Genomic DNA, 18034 nt, shown 5'->3' with positions numbered 1-18034 from the left:
CTCCTCTGCAGCTTCCTTTCAGGGGTAGGCTCCCAGAGCTTGTTCTCCTTCTACCCCAGCTTCCTCATTATCATCTCTGTTCCCAGAGAGTGATTTCAGACTCTCTCCCTGCCACTCCTGACAGCTACAGATATCATCTCTGTATATTAACCAGCCTGCTCCTGCCCAGCTGGGCTTCATGATCAGGTCAGCCTGCCTGTCCCTCCAGGTGCAGCCAGGTAACGTAATTGTCCTCTCAGGCCTACAGTAACCTATTCAGGGCCTCTGTGTGGTACACATCCCATTATACAACCCCGTTCTTTAACCTGGGAAGACACTCTCTCTTCTCTTCTGATTCAACAAAAAAGGCTGTTTATGATAAGATTTCATTTTCTTACAAAGTCTTGAAAAGAGCACCAAAAGCAAGCTGTTTCTTAGTCTCATGGTCAAACCAAACAGCTTTTAAATAATTAAATTAAATAAGTATAGTCATAAAAAGCTCAGAGTCCCCTGCAGCCAGTTACCTGCTGCCATAGTTGAAAGTTGATCCTTCCAGCATGGTGTAGTGGTAGATTAAAGATTGGATCAAAAAGCTATAAGGAATATAAACAATCATTCTTGGGGATGAGGCAACCATATAGCTTCCTCATATTTATTTATGGATGGGTTTTCCGTTATGAGGCTTTTTCTCCTGCTGAATCGGTATTATCCATGGTCAGTGATGGGTCGCTGGAATAGATGGAGCTCTGATTGGATCTGGTATGGCAATCCCTATTTCTAAAGGGCTAGTCATAGCATTAGGAACCAGTAACTTCGGACTTCCAGTTCCCATTCTCACACTAAGGCTGCATGTGGCTTCCAGCAAATAGCTTAACCTTGCTTTCTGTTACTTCTCTCAAAAAGGAAGAGGAGGAGACCAACTTTCCTGTATTTCCTGTGTGATTTAGCTTATATTTGTGCATCACTTGGATGATTCAGAGTGTGTTACAAGTTGTTTCTTTGTTTGTTTCTTTGTAGGAACTGGGCACAGAGAGCCTGGGATACTGCACTGATTTTCAGACAGTGCCAGGTTGTGGGATCAGCTGTAAAGTCCGCAGTGTTGAAGCTGTACTGGGCCAGAGCGAGCAGAGCCTCAATGAGCAGAATGCTTTCCCAAGTAATGTCAACCCTGCTTCGCTGGGACACAATTCATCAATCACGCTCTCTGAATCCAATGGTAGGACTGCCCCCAAAGTGGATAGCCAGCTACAGGGCTAAATCAATGATACCAGCCACTGTAAAATAGTTGTACACAAGTAGAATATGCTTCCTGCAGTAGGAAAGGTGGGAATGTGTTAGAAAATACAAAGTAGCTAAAATGTATCATTGGGAGAAAAGTAATACTTATTTTTTCTAATGTGGCTAGAAAGTATTTAGATACTACAGTGATAGGTGCTTTGATAACACATGTGACAAATAGGCTCAGTAGTAACTACAGGCAAACTACAGGCCACATCCAAAAGTTGCCAGACCTTTTCATCTAACCCTTAAGCTCCATCCATGGGGCATGGCTGAGGGTCTGCCCTGTTCCACCTGGCACTCTAGCTGTAGCATGCAGTAGAGGGGTTGGAGCTGGTGGTGGCTCAGAGGAGCCCATTTTTGGGGGGCACCCCAATGGGCTGGGGCCCTGGGGCGCCTTTGCCCTAGTGGCTCATTTGTCACTGGGAGGAGGTTGGGCCACAAACACTGATGGCCCACCATACAATTTGATTACTTAGATATAGCACTGAGCTCAAAAAGTTTTCGCACCCCGATCTAATCTGATTTCCCATGTCACATAGGTCATAAAGCTTCCCTGACTTAATTCCTGTTTGAGCTGGAGCATATCTTTTATCCAAACACACAGTTTTGACTTATGAATTGCCAGTGTTGGAGAGTTCACAGTAACCTTGGTAAATTGTTCAGTAATTAACTGTCCTCACTCTTAAAAATCTGTGTCTTCTATCTCGTCTGAATTTTAGTTCAACTTCTAGCCATTGGATCCCATTTATATATTTGTCTGCTGGACAGGCAAGCCCAATATCAAACATTTATTCTCTGTGTAGATCAAAGGTAGGGAATTTATTTGGGTTGGGGGCCACTGACCCACAGAAAAATCAATGGGAGAGCCACAAACAAAAGTGAAAAGCAAAAAACCCCAAAACTTCTAATTGACATGGCCCCCGACTGAGAAGGAAAAAAAGACACTCTCCTAGGTTCTAGGGCAGGGACAAAATGAGGAGTTCAGTATAGGGATGTTAAATTCCAATTAATGAGCTAAACGAGTAGTCAATGGAATTTCCATCGACTACTTGATTGGTAGATAAGGGGCGGGGCAGGGTGCTCGCTGTCCCGGCTGTGCCTCTGCCTTTTAAAGGTAGTAAGAGTTATCGGTGGCTTGCCCCAGGTTCCTGCTGCGCTGCCTCTGCCTTTGAAATGTAGCAAGAGCCCTGTGGTTCTTTTGCTACATTTCAAAGGCAGAGGCACAGCAGTTGGACCAGCACAGGCAAAGACTGCTTCAGTCCCTGCTTGCATCATTTCCCACCACACCTCTGCCTCCCCTGCTACCCCACCCCACCCCACCCCACCCCACCCCGTGGAGATGGTGCTGGGGGGAATCTGTTTTTAAGCCAGCTCCCTCCAACACCAGCTCCTTCGCCTCTCCCTTGCTGCCTCTGATACAGAGGCAGCAAAGGTGTGTGTGAGGGAGGGAAGCAATTAGTTGGCTTGACTACCCGAAAAGTCTATGCTTATCGGGTAGTTGACAAGTCGTTTACATCTCTAGTTCAGTGTGTGAGAGGGGGCTGCTGGGAAGCAGGCTGAGGACGAAGGGTCAGGGCAGCAGAGAGGGTGCAGGAGCAGGCTAAGAGTTCGGGTATGTATGCAGGTGGTAGAGTGCAGGAGCAGAGTGGGGATGTGGGTTCTGGGCAGAAGGTAGATTGCACAAGTGGGGTGGGAGAGCCAGGTCTGGGGGGGGAAGGGGTATGTGAGGGCTGTGGTGTGCGCTTACCCACACAGCTGCCCCGGGGACATACATGGCTCTGGGATCCCTGCCCTTGGGCTCACAGGCACCACCCCCACTGCTTCTCTTGGCTGCGATTCTGGCCAATGGGAGCAGCAGGGAAAAACATCCAGGCAAGCCCTTCCCTGTGCTGCTGTTTCCCTAGCCAGGGAAGAAGGGTAGAAGCAGCACGTGGTGCCACTTCCATCCCCGCTCCAGGCAGAGCCTGGCCTGATCTGGACCATGATGCTCAGTAGTCAGCTCCCCGACTCACTCCCTCAGTGGAGAGCCAGCTCTGGCACTCCAATCACACAGGAGGGCTATGGGGTTGGAGTGCCAGCACTGGCTCCCCTATGCTGGAGGGGGAGAGAGCCCTGAGCCTTGCGGGCCCAATCCAGGCAAGCTGCGACCCAGCTGCAGGCTGTAAGTTCCCCACCCCTGAGGTAGGTATTGAAAGATTATGATCGTGTCACTTATTAGCCTCTTTGTTAAGCTAATTTGATCTTCTTGAGTTTACCGTTAAAAGGCAAAAACAACGAGGAGTTCTGTGGTACCTTAAAGACTAACACATTTGGGCCTAGGCTTTCATGGGCTGGAACTCACTTCGTCAGGTGCATGAGGTGGAAGCTTCAATTTGGTGGATATATACACACATGGAAAGATGGAAGTGTTGCATTACCAGAGCGAATAAGGTTAGTTCAGGGAAGATATGGCCCACTCCCAACAGTGGATGAGAAGGTGTAAATACCAAAAGAGGGGAAGTTACTTTTTGTAGTGAGCCCATCACTCCCAGTCTCTATTCAGACCCCGTCAAGGTTGCATAGGAGTTCCAGCTCTGTGGTTTCATGCTGACAACATGTTTTGAAGTTTGCTTAAATATGGTAACTTTCAAGTCTGTTTCTGAGTTTTCTCCTTTGGGCTTGTGAACGTTGTGTAAGTTCCTCCTGGTTTTTATTATCACAGGTGCGGCAGCTCCTCTGACATACTCAGTGTTGATTGGAAATCGTGAATGGATGAGACGGAATGGCTTACTTATATCCAGTGATGTTAATGATGCAATGACAGGTCATGAAATGAAAGGACAGACAGCCATATTGGTGGCTATAGAGGGTAACTAAAATTCTTTGAAATGATGCAGTGAAAACATAAATACCACATCACATTGGCCCTGCAAGTGACCTTGCTTGAACTATGTATCGACTATTTATTACTTCAGGGGGTGTGTCTAAGTTAGAGTGACAAGAGGCTACTTACTTTATGGCCATAAATTGTTTGTGAACTCTAAGTGTGTAATGTATAATCTGCAACATAGCTTTAATTAAATAGTAATTTCTGTGCCTCCTTTTGGCTGGAACCATCATTCTGAGAAGAGACGCTGCAAACCTGCTTCCTTCTTGCCTTCATGTTGTCATCTGAAGGACCCCGAGGTGACCTAGTATGTCACTTATCACCTGTTAAAATGTTTTATGGTCAAACATGAGCAGCATTCTTTATATTGTTGGGACATGAAATAAAAGCTGGATTAGTTTGTGAACTCTCTGAGGCTTGTGTTTAGCTCAAAGGGGCCTGATCCATGACTCTGGTCCTGAGCACTGGCACAGTATAATAATAATCAGAGCTTGACAAGCGGCGGCAAGCCCTGCTCGCCAGCCGCGTGGTTTGGCACGCTGCACATGCGCAGACCTTGGTGCGCATGCGCTGATTGTGCTGCGGCACTGTGCTAGCTTAAAATCTATTCACCCTGGGCGAGTAGATTGACTAATTTGTCGAGCCCTGATAATAATAATAATAATCATTAATAATGGATTGTAATTCACATGTGTGCTGCATACATTTTTTCAGTGTCTAACACCTAATGGTCCTCTGATCCTGGCAGGAGGTCCCTGGGCATTGTTATATAAATATTAGCTAATAATTCTGGTCTGATCCTGTTGCCCCCATAGAGCCATTCTTGCAGACACTTGTGCTTTTCAGCCTGCTTCCCATTATCAGTAGTGGCTCCATGAAGACTGAATGACCTTATGTTTTTTTTAGCATCATGAAAATGAGGGACTTGCAGTACAGTTGCTGGGCCTGCCATTGGAAGATCTTACACACACACCCTGCTGCCCCAGCCCATCCTGGCTTATTACCTTTTTTCACTGGATTTTAAAAGTTCTTAATAGACCACCAGCAGAGCTTACTGTAATTAAATATTTGGAGGCTGTGACTCATTTCAGAGAAGCCCTTGATTTTTAAAATACAGTTTGCAGTACTTGTCAACATGAAATGTTTCAGATTGGCATGGCCAGCAACAGGCATGCAACTTTCAGTACAGCAGTCTCTGATAGAGGACAAGTAATTTGTAAAAAGAAAAAAATCTGAGAGAAAACTATCAGCTAAAGAGTTTGGTGGCACGAAGGAAAGGTAGCTCCTTCCCTTTGGAGCTATGCATTCAAATCCTGACTTGAATAATACCACCAGTGCAATTTCTGCCCCAAATCCCATTTGCCATCAGAAAAACATCACCTCATGTGGCCCATTTTGGCATTGCATGCATAAGAGCCACCAGGACTGGGATAGAAGAATGTTAAATGTTAGCTCTGAACAGAATGTAGTCAAGGTCTGGGTCTGTGTGTTAAGATTGCTCAGTGACAGTCTTCAGACAGTGGTCATTACTGTACTAAACGGTGAACACTAAATTCACTCAAAATGTTATAAATGCTCAAGTAATGTATTTGACAGTAGTACATTTATTTACAACCGGGGCAGGTCGGGGGAATCTCACTAGCTTCTATGCTGTGATTGGGAGGTGTTATTGCAGCATGCATAAGCAAGTTATTGATGTAGCTAGATCAAGGCTCACTAGGGTTACACTAGCAGCAGCATGAGTAGGGAGAATAGAGTATTTACCCAAGGTCCTGCAGAGGTGGGGCATGTCCATGCTGCTGCAGCTTTACTACTATTGTTTATCAACCTAGCTAGATCCAAAGGTACTTGGGCACATCTGCAGCTGTTGCAGTCACGCTTCCTAGTTGCAGTTTCTTTGGCTTCACTTTGCTTTCTGGGCCTTTTTGCAGCTCTCTAACTCACTGAGTGTGTTTTGTTGTGAAGGTTCATTGTGCGGCATGATTGCTATAGCAGATACTGTCAAACAGGAGGCGGCACTCGCTGTGCACACCCTGCAGAATATGGGAATAGATGTGGTGCTAATAACAGGAGACAACAGAAAAACTGCCAAAGCAATTGCTACTCAGGTACTCTTCTTTTGCATTCGAACCACTGTACTGTCGGTCTCAGAACGGCTCGGTGAACCATTCTGTGAACTGTGCTATTGCCTATTTTAGCCTTTTCATAGATATACAAGATGTGTTACACAAAGTCAGTAAAAAAGATGCTCGGCCCTTGTGAGTTCACAATTAGGTAGGCTCATGCAGCCGAGTTACAGGGGGAGCTAGCAGACTATGGAGTCTCAGAGCTTTCATCAGCTCCCACTGAAGAGCAAATGAGCATTCAGCACTGCTCAGTGGATGCTCAGCCTTGGTCAGTAGATGCTGTATCCCTTGGCAGTCTTTTCTTGTGAGTGTATGTGCTATATGCATAGTTACATAAAACCATTCTGATGGGGCCAAGAAGGAAGTTGCTAAGTGAACAGTAAGCTGGGCGTACCAGGAAGTCCTATTCTGATAGAGAAAAAAGATTAATGCCAGCTATTGTTTGACAGTGGTTTCCCCCATAATGGTTAGACTTCTATTTCCATTCATTTAGAGGCAATGTTTCTTCTAGTGACACAGCAATATGTCTCTACAGGAAGCAGGACAGGGCCTTAAAGTTAATGAAAGTTTTGCTGTTGACTTAGTGGTAACAGGATCATCTCCCTAAGCAGAGTTGTTACTACTAAAATTTGCTTTCCTAAGGCAGACAGACAGACTTATTTAAGATGCATCTAATCATTGCCCATCAATATCACCTAGCATGGTATCATCAGCGCTTCTCTTCCTGTGTTTTCTTTCTCTCTACTATTGCTCCTACTTTTACCTTCAGTTATTCATTTAAGTAATCCACCAAACAGCAAAACCAGACAAGTGTGTGGAACATAATGACCTTATCTGTTACAGTAATGTCTGCTTTATTTTCCTCATGCATGACAATTGTAATCCTTCTTGTATATTGTGTGTTGTGTTTTCCTGAGTCCTTTGTATAACAAAGGTTTCACTATATTTAATGACTAAAAGACTTACCTGGTGTTGCTTGGGTCCTTCGCTCAATTAATTTTTGGTTTTTGGAAAATAAAATGAAAATGTACATACTTTATTTAAATCATTGCTCTGGGGTGGGGCTAGGGATGAAGGGTTCAGTGTTCAGGGAAAGAGGACTACCCTAGCCTTGTCTCATGGCAGCAACTTGGGGCTAGGTTAGAAACATCTCTCCAAAGCTGCTGCAGTTGCAGTGTGCACAGCTGGGGACGGGGAGCATGTTCCTCATCTAGGGCAGGTCCTGGTTCATCTGCTCTCGTTCTCCAGCCAGTGAGGAATGCAGCAATCTCTGCCCTTTCCCCTCGCTCCCTGACAAAGGGGAACAACCAGCAATGTCCCTTTACAAATCGGGGGCGGGAGGGGGGGAGAGCTTCAGCCCCCACCCCCTAAAGTATGCTTGGGTGGTGGGAAGCTTGGGGTTGGGACAGTCCCCAATGGGGGGGGGGTGGGGCATGTCCCCAGCAAGCCCTTTTCATCTGCCTGGTGATTTTGTCTCTTTTCTGTATGGTTTTATGAGAAGCATTCCAGGCACATCCCATTTTCCTGGCACAACCAAACCCTTACTTTGCTTTAAGTTATGTTAAGAACAAGCTGTATATTGAATGTGATGGTCGTGGCTCTTACTGTTTAGGAGGAGTTTTTGAACAAACAGACAGACAAATTCCCTCAAATATATAGTAGGTATAGAAGCCTGTTATTTATGACTCCTATGTTACATGTGAAATGAAAGGTGTGAATTACCCTGTAGTTCCTTGCAAGAGAACAAGCATCTCTTCTTAAACCTTATCAGAAGGCTCGTCTATACGTATAAGCCTATTAAACCCCAGTAGAATATAAGCAGGGCTCGACAAATAATGTAATCTACTTGCCCGTGGTGAGTAGATTGCAACCCGGAAGAGCCGTGTTTGGGTGATTTGCGCATGCGCAGAACCATCTGAACATGCGCAGATCGCCAGACAGCGCAGCTGGCGAGCGGAGCTCGCCGCGGGTCGGCGAGCCCTGAGCATAACTATATACTCCTGTGTTTTTGCTTTCCCTGCTTGTAGGTTGGCATCAAAAAGGTCTTTGCTGAGGTTCTGCCCTCTCACAAAGTGGCAAAGGTTCAGGAACTCCAGAATGAAGGGAAGAAGGTTGCCATGGTTGGAGATGGAGTAAACGATTCCCCAGCACTGGCAGGAGCGGACATTGGCATTGCTATTGGAACAGGCACAGATGTTGCCATTGAAGCTGCAGATGTGGTTCTGATTCGAGTGAGTTCAGTTGTTCAGCGTGATCTTTTCCCTTATGTTTGTTCTGAGACATGTCTGAAGCGGGGCTGTTTCACTGCGCTTTTGTCTTGCAGAATGACTTACTGGATGTGGTTGCTAGTATTCATCTATCAAAGAGGACAGTACGAAGAATACGAATAAATCTGGTCCTTGCCTTAATTTACAATCTGCTTGGGATACCTATAGCGGCAGGTAGGCAACCGCTAGCACTCAGCTTGTCAATGAGCTTCTGAAACCTGCTCCCGACATTTGTTGAGAAAGACAAGGGAGGCGAGATAATATTTTACTGGACCAACTTCTGTTGGTGGAAGGGACAAGCTTCTGAGCTTCACAGAGCTCTCTTTCAGGTGTGGGAAAGCACACAGGGTGTCTCAGAGAAATACAAGATGGGAGAGATCATTAAGCATAAAGGATTCACAGTCAAGACTGTTTAAAATGAAGGGTTATCTGACAGTAAGATGTGTTACAAATTATTGTAGAGAGTCATAAAGCCAATGTCTGTTAAGTCCATGGCTTTTAGTGTTTTTTTTTAAAAAAGTGGTCTCCTATAGCATGTGTGAAGCTGACATGATTAATAATTTGCTACAGATTGTATTTAGCTTAGACACTCTGGTTACCTTCCCCAGACCTGAAGAGCTCTATGAAGTTCAAAAGCTTGTCCCTGCCACTGACAGAAACTAGTCCAATAACAGATATTACCTCATCCACCTTGTGTCTCTCTCATAGCCCAAGATCAACATGGCTACAACAACACTGAATTCCATTGGCTGTGCAGCCCTGGGAAACTCACATAGCTCCATGGGCAGTTGGTATGCTAGGAGGGGAAAGAGACAGCCTTCCCTAACAGCTAGCCTGGCCCTGCTCACACTCCACCCCCAGAATGCCTACTGAAGGTGTTTTGGGGGCAGAGTGTTGCTGCCCTTAGCGCCCATGCTCTGGGGCCAGGGAGGCTGGAGCTACCCACCTGCCTGTGTCCCTGTGCTCCTGCCAGGGAAGCTGGGACACATGTCCCTGCCCATCTACTCCCATGGTGGGAGGCAGGGTCTTGGATAAAGGGGTGGGGTGGGACTGGGAGCTTGCCTTCCCCCAGCCCTGCTTTCACTGACTGTCCATGCATAGCTCTCTCTTTCTCTCACTCTCTCTCTCACTCACTCAAAGGGTATGTCTACACTACCACCCTAGTTCGAACTAGGGTGGTTAATGTAGTCAATCGAAGTTGCAAATGAAGCCTGGTATTTAAATATCCCGGGCTTCATTTGCAACTTTGATTGACTACATTAACCACCCTAGTTCGAACTAGGGTGGTAGTGTAGACATACCCAAAGGGAGATGATAATCACAGTCTGCTCCCAGGGTTGTGTTATGGATTACAGCTTTTGGGAAAATATAAAAATCTGATACTTTGCTATGGTATTGAAGGTTGTCTTTATACATGCGTACAACAACCCTAATACTCAACATGAGCCAAGCTTTGACTGCATATTCATATATTGTATAAACACAATGAACTAAGCCGTGCCTCAGACCACTTCCGATGTAAGTCAAATGACATGAAGGACAGCAGGAGAGAGCTGTGGTCAAAGAAGTACATTTGTGTTTTGTTTGGGATTTTTATTCCTACCTGCTTCCAACCCAGCCACTGCTAAATGGCTGCCTTTCTTACAGAACTTGAGAGCAGCGATTGAGGAGCTCAGGACTAGGCCCAAAGTTTTTATTTTTAAGTACTGTGTAAAGCACAGTGGGCTACATAGCTAACTAAACCATTTAAAGACTCATGTCTTTTGTTTTCAGATCTCCAAAATCCTCCGTTTCCTCTTGTCCCTTGTGATAAACCTCTTCTTCATACACGTCATCATCTTGCCTTGAATACTGTAACTTTCTCCTTTCTAGCTTCCCTGCTCATAAAGTCCCCATCAGATCCCTGTCATAACCATATCTGACTCATATTTTTCATTTGCAAAGCCCTAAATAATCTTATCTCCTCTTGTTTTTTCTTTCCCCTATTTTATAGTCCTCTCATTTTAGTGCTTTCTCTGTCCTCTCCCACCAGCACCCTTTCCTCCTTCAGATGCCTCCTGAAAACCTACCTCTTCAAGTCCTCTCCTCAATCTTCCGTAATCCTTTCTCTCCCTGTCACCTGAATTGCTGTCCAGGCTTTTCTCTTTGTTTGTTTGCTTTATTTCAACAGTAACAGAGGGACAAATAGTACATCTTACCTTTGGCCACAGTCCCGCAGCTGGATCCATGCAAGGACATACCCTTGCATGTGCACATAGCATTTCTCATGGATACAAGCGTGTCTACCATTTGAATCCGAGTGCAGGACTGAACCAGTGTTTGAAAAACCCCATGTAAACTTATGTTGAGAGATCCTTGTTTATCGAGGTCCCCACGAGTCAGGCTCTGGGACTGTCTGCCCATTTTAAAATGACAGAGACTGAATATTCTATATTTTAAGAGACCAGATTAGTTTTATATATTGTCCTTCGTTAGGTGTGTTCATGCCTATTGGAATTGTGCTGCAGCCATGGATGGGATCAGCTGCAATGGCAGCTTCATCAGTATCTGTGGTACTATCTTCCCTGCAACTGAAATGGTAAGTTTTGCATAGAGCAGTCAGTAATGAACACTAGACTACTGGCTTTGGAGCTTATATGAGTGCCATGTCTATGGGCTGCAATAAACATAAAATTACCAAATGATTTGCTAGTGGAGGGTTATGTTATCTAATCCTTGGTCCCTCCCTCCCCTCCAAAAAAAGAGCAATAACATTATTGGGAGAATGCTTGATATATTCCCACTCCAATTATTATTTTTTAAGTAGGAGCTAAAACTCAGACATGGTACAACACCTGTGCCGCTGTGTTTGAGAGCCACTTAAAGTGCAGCTGGGCTGATGACTGGTGGGGTGGTGAATACCAAATGAGCTTGTGATGACAAATCCTTCAAACAATTGTTTCTTGAAAAATCAGCATTAACTGATGCTTTCAAAAATGAGTTACCGATGGATTTACCCTAGTATTTCTGTTTGTGTACTCAACTATAAATGAGACAGAGAAGGGGGGGGGGGGGGGGGGAGGAAGCAACAAAGAATGCATTTATTCTTGTCCATTTGGTGGTTCATAATGTGTCGTCCTTCACTAGGATTGATATATTTGAACTGTAACTAGAAGCCAATATTTTTTTAAATGCCTAGTGGTTTTAACTGCCTTTTTTTTGGGGGGGGGGGAGGGTAGGGGGGACAGGGGAGCTACCTGAGACACCTGTACTTCAGAAAATGCTGAGCACCCATATTCTGAAAACCAGGCTTCTTTCAAGTGTCTCAAATTGATACACACTTCCAATAAAGGCTGACAATGGACAAAGCATATTTTTACCTCAGTGGGTTCTGACTGTATTTTTTAATGGAATCTAATATGGGGAATCACTTCTGGCATTATGAGCCCAATCTTGCAAATGCTTAAGCACATGTCTAAGTTTGCTCATGTGTCATTAATGTGGGAGTATTAATTTGAGTAGAGTTATGTACATGCTCAGGTGTCCGCTGGTGGGGAATTTCTATGAGGATTTCCCTTTGTTTTCAATCTCAATCTCATTTGATACTACACATGTATAGTCTAATGCTAGAAATCATGGTAAGGTGCTGGGAAATTATCCAAAACTTATTTGGCTCTGGACTCAAGGAGACCGCAGTTCCTAATCCCGTACATGATAATTACCTTAGCAGCCAGAACGGCTGGGAGCTTAATTTTTTCAAAGAATCTGTGGAGAAGATCTAAAATGTTGGCACTCGTGGGCTTTTCTTATCCCAGAGCATAAGAGTGCACTAGATCCACCAAGGAAATGGTCCACCATGTGAGCAGTGCTGTATCGTTATTTCCCCTTCTGCAGTACAAGTAGAAGATAATGATTAAGGCTTAAGATTTTTGTCATGGATATTTATACTAAAAGTCACAGGCAATAAAGAAAAATTGGTGGAAGCCCATGATCTGTCTGTAACTTTTACTGAAAATATCCCTGACAAAATAGGAAGCTGCCCCGCTGACATTTCCCCACCTTGGAGCTTCAGGCTCCCCCCCTCCACTGTCTCTGGGGGCTCAGAGCTTCAGGGTTCCCATCATCTGTTGCTTGGTGCTGTAGGGTCCCCTTGCCACTCATGGCAGCCAGGAGCTGTCAGGTTTCCCCATCACTACTGTGACTGGGAACTCAGGCGGGCCTCTGAGTTCTCCCACTGCCTATGGTGGGTGGGAATTGCAGAGGCAACCTTCAGCTCCCAGCTGCTGTGGGCTGAAGTCACAGAATCTCTGGAAGTCATCACATGTTCCATGACTTCCATAGGCTCTGTGACAAAATCATAGCGTTAATGATGGTTAATCACAAATGTCCAACACTTTGACACAGTTGTCAGTTTTCTGCACAGGCTCTTAAAGCTGCTGGGTAATCCTAAGCTTTTCTATTCCACCTTTCCTAGCTACAAGAAGCCAGGAGCAGAAAGGTATGAAGCCCAAGCTCAAGGCCGCATGAAGCCACTGACTCCTTCCCAAATCAGTGTTCATATTGGGATGGATGATAGGAGACGGGAGTCACCCAGGCCAACTGCTTGGGATCAGATTAGTCAAGTGTCTCTTTCATCTCTGACTTCAGACAAGCTACCCAGAGGTGGCAATTTTATAGAGGAAGAAGCTGGCAAGTGGTCACTGCTCATTAATGACAAAGATGAAGAACAGTACATTTAAATGCTGCATCCCATAGCTGAACATGAAGTCAATATGATTCTTCGCCACTGACAGTGAACAGCAAGAAACCCCATTTAAATATAAATGGAGCCCTTATGTCCCTGTTTGCAAAACAACAGCAACTCAGAAATTCAGCATTGGATTGTGATGATCCACAATGTGAAGTTGGAATCCACAAATCCTAGCATGACCCCTACGTCATAGATCAAGCTGGGAATCAAAATTGCAGCCTGTCCAAAATTGATTCCCTTGTACTTCTTTTTGGAACGTCTGTGAAAATATTTTTAAACTAAATCTGACATTCATTTTCTAGGTCAAAGTGAAAACCAACATGCTTGACAACAAAATAGCTCTGTATTTGGGGCTCGTATTTTTACATAGAACCTAATCTCGTCATCTCATCATGGGAAAATTTTATATTTAGGGTTCAGGCAACGTGTGTATTGAATTGGAACAAAAATGTATTAATGGTATATTTTGCTATGTATAAAACTTATAAAATTCTGTTTCAAATATTATCATTTTTCCTGTGGCATCACTAATTTTATTTTGTGAAGTGTGTCTCCATTTGCCAAACTTATTTGCTGCTTCCAATTACTTGGTTTAGGTTTTCCAGTTTTCTTCTGCATGTTCTCCAGAACTCTCTCTTCCCAGTAGAGTTCCATCTTTAGACACCTGTTATGTCTTCAGATCTTCCCATATGGGATCCTACAAGGCACTGGGGACCCTGCAATTCTTGTTGAAATCCACAAAGTCTGACCTCCTCATTTTGTTGAATCTTTTGACACTCCCAATAACTGTCGTGTTCAGCTGTTGCTTTGATTTGCAGAATGGCATAAATGTGCCACTGTAAGCTGAGTGGCACATTCGTGCTAATGCATTGAGGAGATGCTTTCCAACCTGGAGTGCTCATTCTTGGTCTTGATGGGAGCGAGAATGTTAGAGGTGACATGCTCAGTCTTTGTGCTGGTGGATCGGTTAACAGTGCTCTTCAAGGGCTCCAGGGAAGCTGTGGGGACACATCAAAAGCTGAGATTCAACAGAGAGGTGGGGTTTTGGAGGATTTTCTCTGCAGATGGCAGGTGAAGTAGTAGATGAAAGCCCTCTTTAAACCCAATCAAAATCCTTCTTGATATCTTGTGTTAGAGCTGAGTGATTAAAGGAAAGTACATAACTGAATACTCACCCTATCCCTGCTACAAATTACTACGTCATTACAGATCACATCAGGCTAAAAGTGACTCTTACTTCGTCTCTGAGTTTTATCTTGGACCATAAACACTACAGGGTTAAAAATTGCCACTAGGAGGAGATAATCATACTGGTGTAAAGGAGAATGCAAGTATTTATGGAGTTCCAGGATGGTTGGAGCAGCTGAGGGAAAGGGGTTGAGGTTACTGTACTGTTTTTAATAGCACCAGATAACACAACTTGGTGGTTATTTAAAATAAAAGTGAAAACTGATTTAAAATGGAAATGATAGCGCATGGCCACCAGGCTCTCATTTATTCTGGTATGAACCATCTTCACAGTACCAGCAATTTGTTATTTAATCCTATCCTGGTGTATACCTTAGAATGTATATAAATGGGGCTTTAACATTTTTGAGGTGCTTTACCTCCCTGCTTACAGTGGTGTAAAGACAAATCAAGGCAGAACAGAAAAGCCTTGTCTCAGACTGCTAAAGTATGAGCTTAACCACAGCAACGTTGTCTCCAAATTCACCCTCCAATACTGGTCCCTTAGGGCATTTGGAGTCCGGTGCTTTGTGGACTGAGTGGGTGAAATCTTGGCTCAATGAAGTAACAAACTATGAAGGCTTGAGGGGTGAGAGGGGGAACGGACAAGATTTTACCTTGGCAAAAGATCCCAGGGCAGTGGTGAAAGCACTGGTTTGGTTCAGTTGAAATTCTGCCGGTTTCCCAACAAACGGCCAAATCATACACTTGCTGTAGTAAAAGTTCACACTCCAACTGACTCCGAGGGAAAGAATGTTGTGTCTGTAACACTGGATGGGAAATTGGTTCCCATTGTAATGTCGTGTGTGTCCTTTTTAACAATTCCCTTATATTTAGGTTACTGTCAATGGAGCCATTCATCTGTGTTGAGGAATCACATCATTTGCTAGATTGTAATTGCACTAATTTAAAAAAAATCCATTTCAAAACTATAAAATCTTATTAGATATTTAACAGTGTTGATACAGCTGCAAAAATACACAGTAAAACATGCAGTAGCTGGCTGGTCCTACTCATAGTGACAGTTTTTCTATTGTTTGGACTAATTTAAACGTTTTCATATCAGTCTGTGAAATAAAGCTGGGGGTTTTTCACACATTTTTCTGTCTCTTGGGTAAATGAAACAAAAATTTGAGAATAAGCAGAAGCTATTGGACCGCAGAATCTGCACCTCTCATGTTCTGTGAGCAGTGAGTAACTCAGGTTGATAAGATGTGGCTTTCAAAAAAACTCACGTTTGGCCTTACTTTGCTCCTGCCAAACAAAATGCCATCCCTACAGCGCACATAATGCCAGACAGATTTGCTTTAAAAAAAAATAAATCAAATTGCAAATGCATTAGTTTAAAGATATATCTTAATCAATCTCAAAAGTCAGCTCAAGACCGGTTCAATATATTTATTCTTAATATAGGCACAGAGAGTTAAAGGGAGAGAGAGAGAAAGAGAGAGTTCTGTTACTATGTCAAAACTTTATTTGAAAATGAAACTGGTGTAGACAGTTACAATATAACAGTGTTTCTCAAAGTAGTCCACGAAACCACTTTGAGAAATCTGCTAACTGGCCACGCTGGTTTGTTTATTTACTGACGCTGTGGCCATGGAGCCTTCTGGCTCCTATTGGCTCCATTTCACTGTTCATAGCCAAAGGGAACTGCAGGAAGTGGCGTGGGTCAAGCCATCACTTCCCACAGCTCCCCTTCACTGTGAACGGTGAAACGGAGCTAATAGGAGCCACGAGGCTCCGTGGCCATGGCGCCAGTAAATAAACAAACTGGCGTGGCCAATCAGCAGGTTTCTCAAAGTGGTTTCATGGACTACTGTGAGAAACACTGTTATATTGTAACTGTCTACACCAGTATCATTTTCAAATAAACTTTTGACATAGTAACAGAACTCTCTCTTTCTCTCTCTCCCTTTAACTCTCTGTGCCTATATTAAGAATAAATATATTGAAGCGGTCTTGAGCCGACTTTTGAGATTGATTGAGAAATACTGCTGTTTAACATGGATTGGAAACTGGTTAGAGGACTGTAAACTGGTGATGATACCAAACTGAGAGAGTGCTTCAATGGAATGGAGCAAGGAGTAGGTTTAGGTTTTATTTAATTTCTTTATTAATGAGCTCAAAGAAGAGATAAATATAGTAATTAAATTTGCCTCATGTCCTAAGCTCAGAACTATTTCAAACCTCACTGAGAAATAATATAATGGAGCCTAGAATAATTAGACACAGACAGGAAGAATTCAGGCTCTGGTCCTGAAACTTGTTCCATGTGAGTAGAACCAGTGTTCTCAATGAGCCACTGTTGACGTCATCGGGCTATATGAAGGTGCATGGAACTAGATGGAAGATTGTCCTTAGAATTTAGGAAGTTACTTGCTTTTTGAGCAAAAAGAGTCACTATTTTTGTACAGCGCCTAGCACTAAGGGATCTTAGTTTATCACGGGGTCTCCTAGGCAGTACCTCAATACTGCCATTATTACTTGAGTGGGGCCAAGGTTCACAGTAGAAAAATACAAACTAATATATGTGAGGAAGAATAAATTAGACCCAGTTATTCAATAGGAGGTTGGAGTTAAGTTCTAACTTAGATTTTTCCAGCTGTGAGGGGATCTTGTATTGGGAGTACTTGGGGAAATCTGGGAAGCTACATAGAGGCTCTACATGGGTAGAGCACCAGAGTAGGACTTACTTAGGAGACCTGGTTTCTGTTCACAGCTCAGCCCCTGGCCTGCTGGGTGACTTTGGACAAGTCCCTTTATCTCTCTGTGCCTCCGTTTTCCAATTTGGAAAATGGAGATAATGATGTTGACCTCCTTTGTAAAGCTTGGGCTTGACTGATGAAAATTGCTACATCAGAGCTAGATATCATTTTATGTGGTTTTAATTTTTTTTTAAAAAAAATGCATGTCTCAGGGGTCCCCAAAGCCTGGGATGGGCATTTTTGTTGTAGAATGAAAATTTTTTTTTTTTAAAAAGCATGGTTTTTGTGAGCTTTTATCCAACTATTCCCTGATGTATGATTGCTCCATATTTGTATGAAATGTTTTATCACACTGAAAATGACCATAAGAATGGGTGGAATAATTTCCATATTCCCTTCCTCCCCACCCTTAGCAAATTTAGGCAGAGATTCAATTTGAACTACACCCAAGCTAGCATCACTTTCTTAATGACTAAGTATTCTTGCCAGGAACGTACTTCCTTTCATGCATTTGTGCAAAGAAAACAATGGGTAGGTGGTAAAATGATACAACGGAATAGAAAAATGTTACATCAGCTAATACTGAAATGCCAGTTTTAATTTCCTCTTCTAAAAAGTTACGAGGAGTCCTGTGGCACGTTCAAAACTAACAGATTTATTAGGGCATAAGCTTTTGTGGGTAAAACCCATTTAATCAGATGAGTTGCACTCCAATTCATCCTATGAAGTTGGTTTTACCCACGAAAGCTTGTGCCCTGATACGGTGTTTCCCAAATGGTGTTCCACTGAGCCCTGGGGTTCTGCGAAGTAAAAATAAGGGTTCTGCAAGAAAATTCCATTACAGTAACATT

The 18034-nt window shown here is 43.6% G+C and overlaps 1 protein-coding gene across 4 annotated transcripts in view; it reads left to right on the top strand.

Annotated features, from left to right (window-relative positions):
- The window catches only part of ATP7B (ATPase copper transporting beta), a 77543-nt gene extending 61733 nt beyond the window's left edge, over positions 1-15810 (top strand). For all 4 annotated transcript variants that reach the window (XM_075919099.2, XM_006124896.5, XM_006124894.5 and 1 more), the window contains exons 15-21: positions 997-1195; positions 3962-4108; positions 6092-6234; positions 8280-8483; positions 8576-8693; positions 10995-11097; positions 12973-15810. In XM_075919099.2, coding sequence (XP_075775214.2) covers positions 997-1195; positions 3962-4108; positions 6092-6234; positions 8280-8483; positions 8576-8693; positions 10995-11097; positions 12973-13237 — 1179 coding nt within the window. In that variant the 3' untranslated portion in view covers positions 13238-15810. The remainder of the gene's footprint in view (positions 1-996; positions 1196-3961; positions 4109-6091; positions 6235-8279; positions 8484-8575; positions 8694-10994; positions 11098-12972) is intronic.
- The last annotated feature ends 2224 nt before the right edge of the window (positions 15811-18034 follow it).

This window comes from Pelodiscus sinensis, chromosome 1 (genome assembly GCF_052426305.1).
Source record: "Pelodiscus sinensis isolate ZL-2025 chromosome 1, ASM5242630v1, whole genome shotgun sequence".
NCBI classification, from domain to species: domain Eukaryota; kingdom Metazoa; phylum Chordata; order Testudines; family Trionychidae; genus Pelodiscus; species Pelodiscus sinensis.
This window is presented reverse-complemented; position numbering and strand designations above follow the sequence as displayed.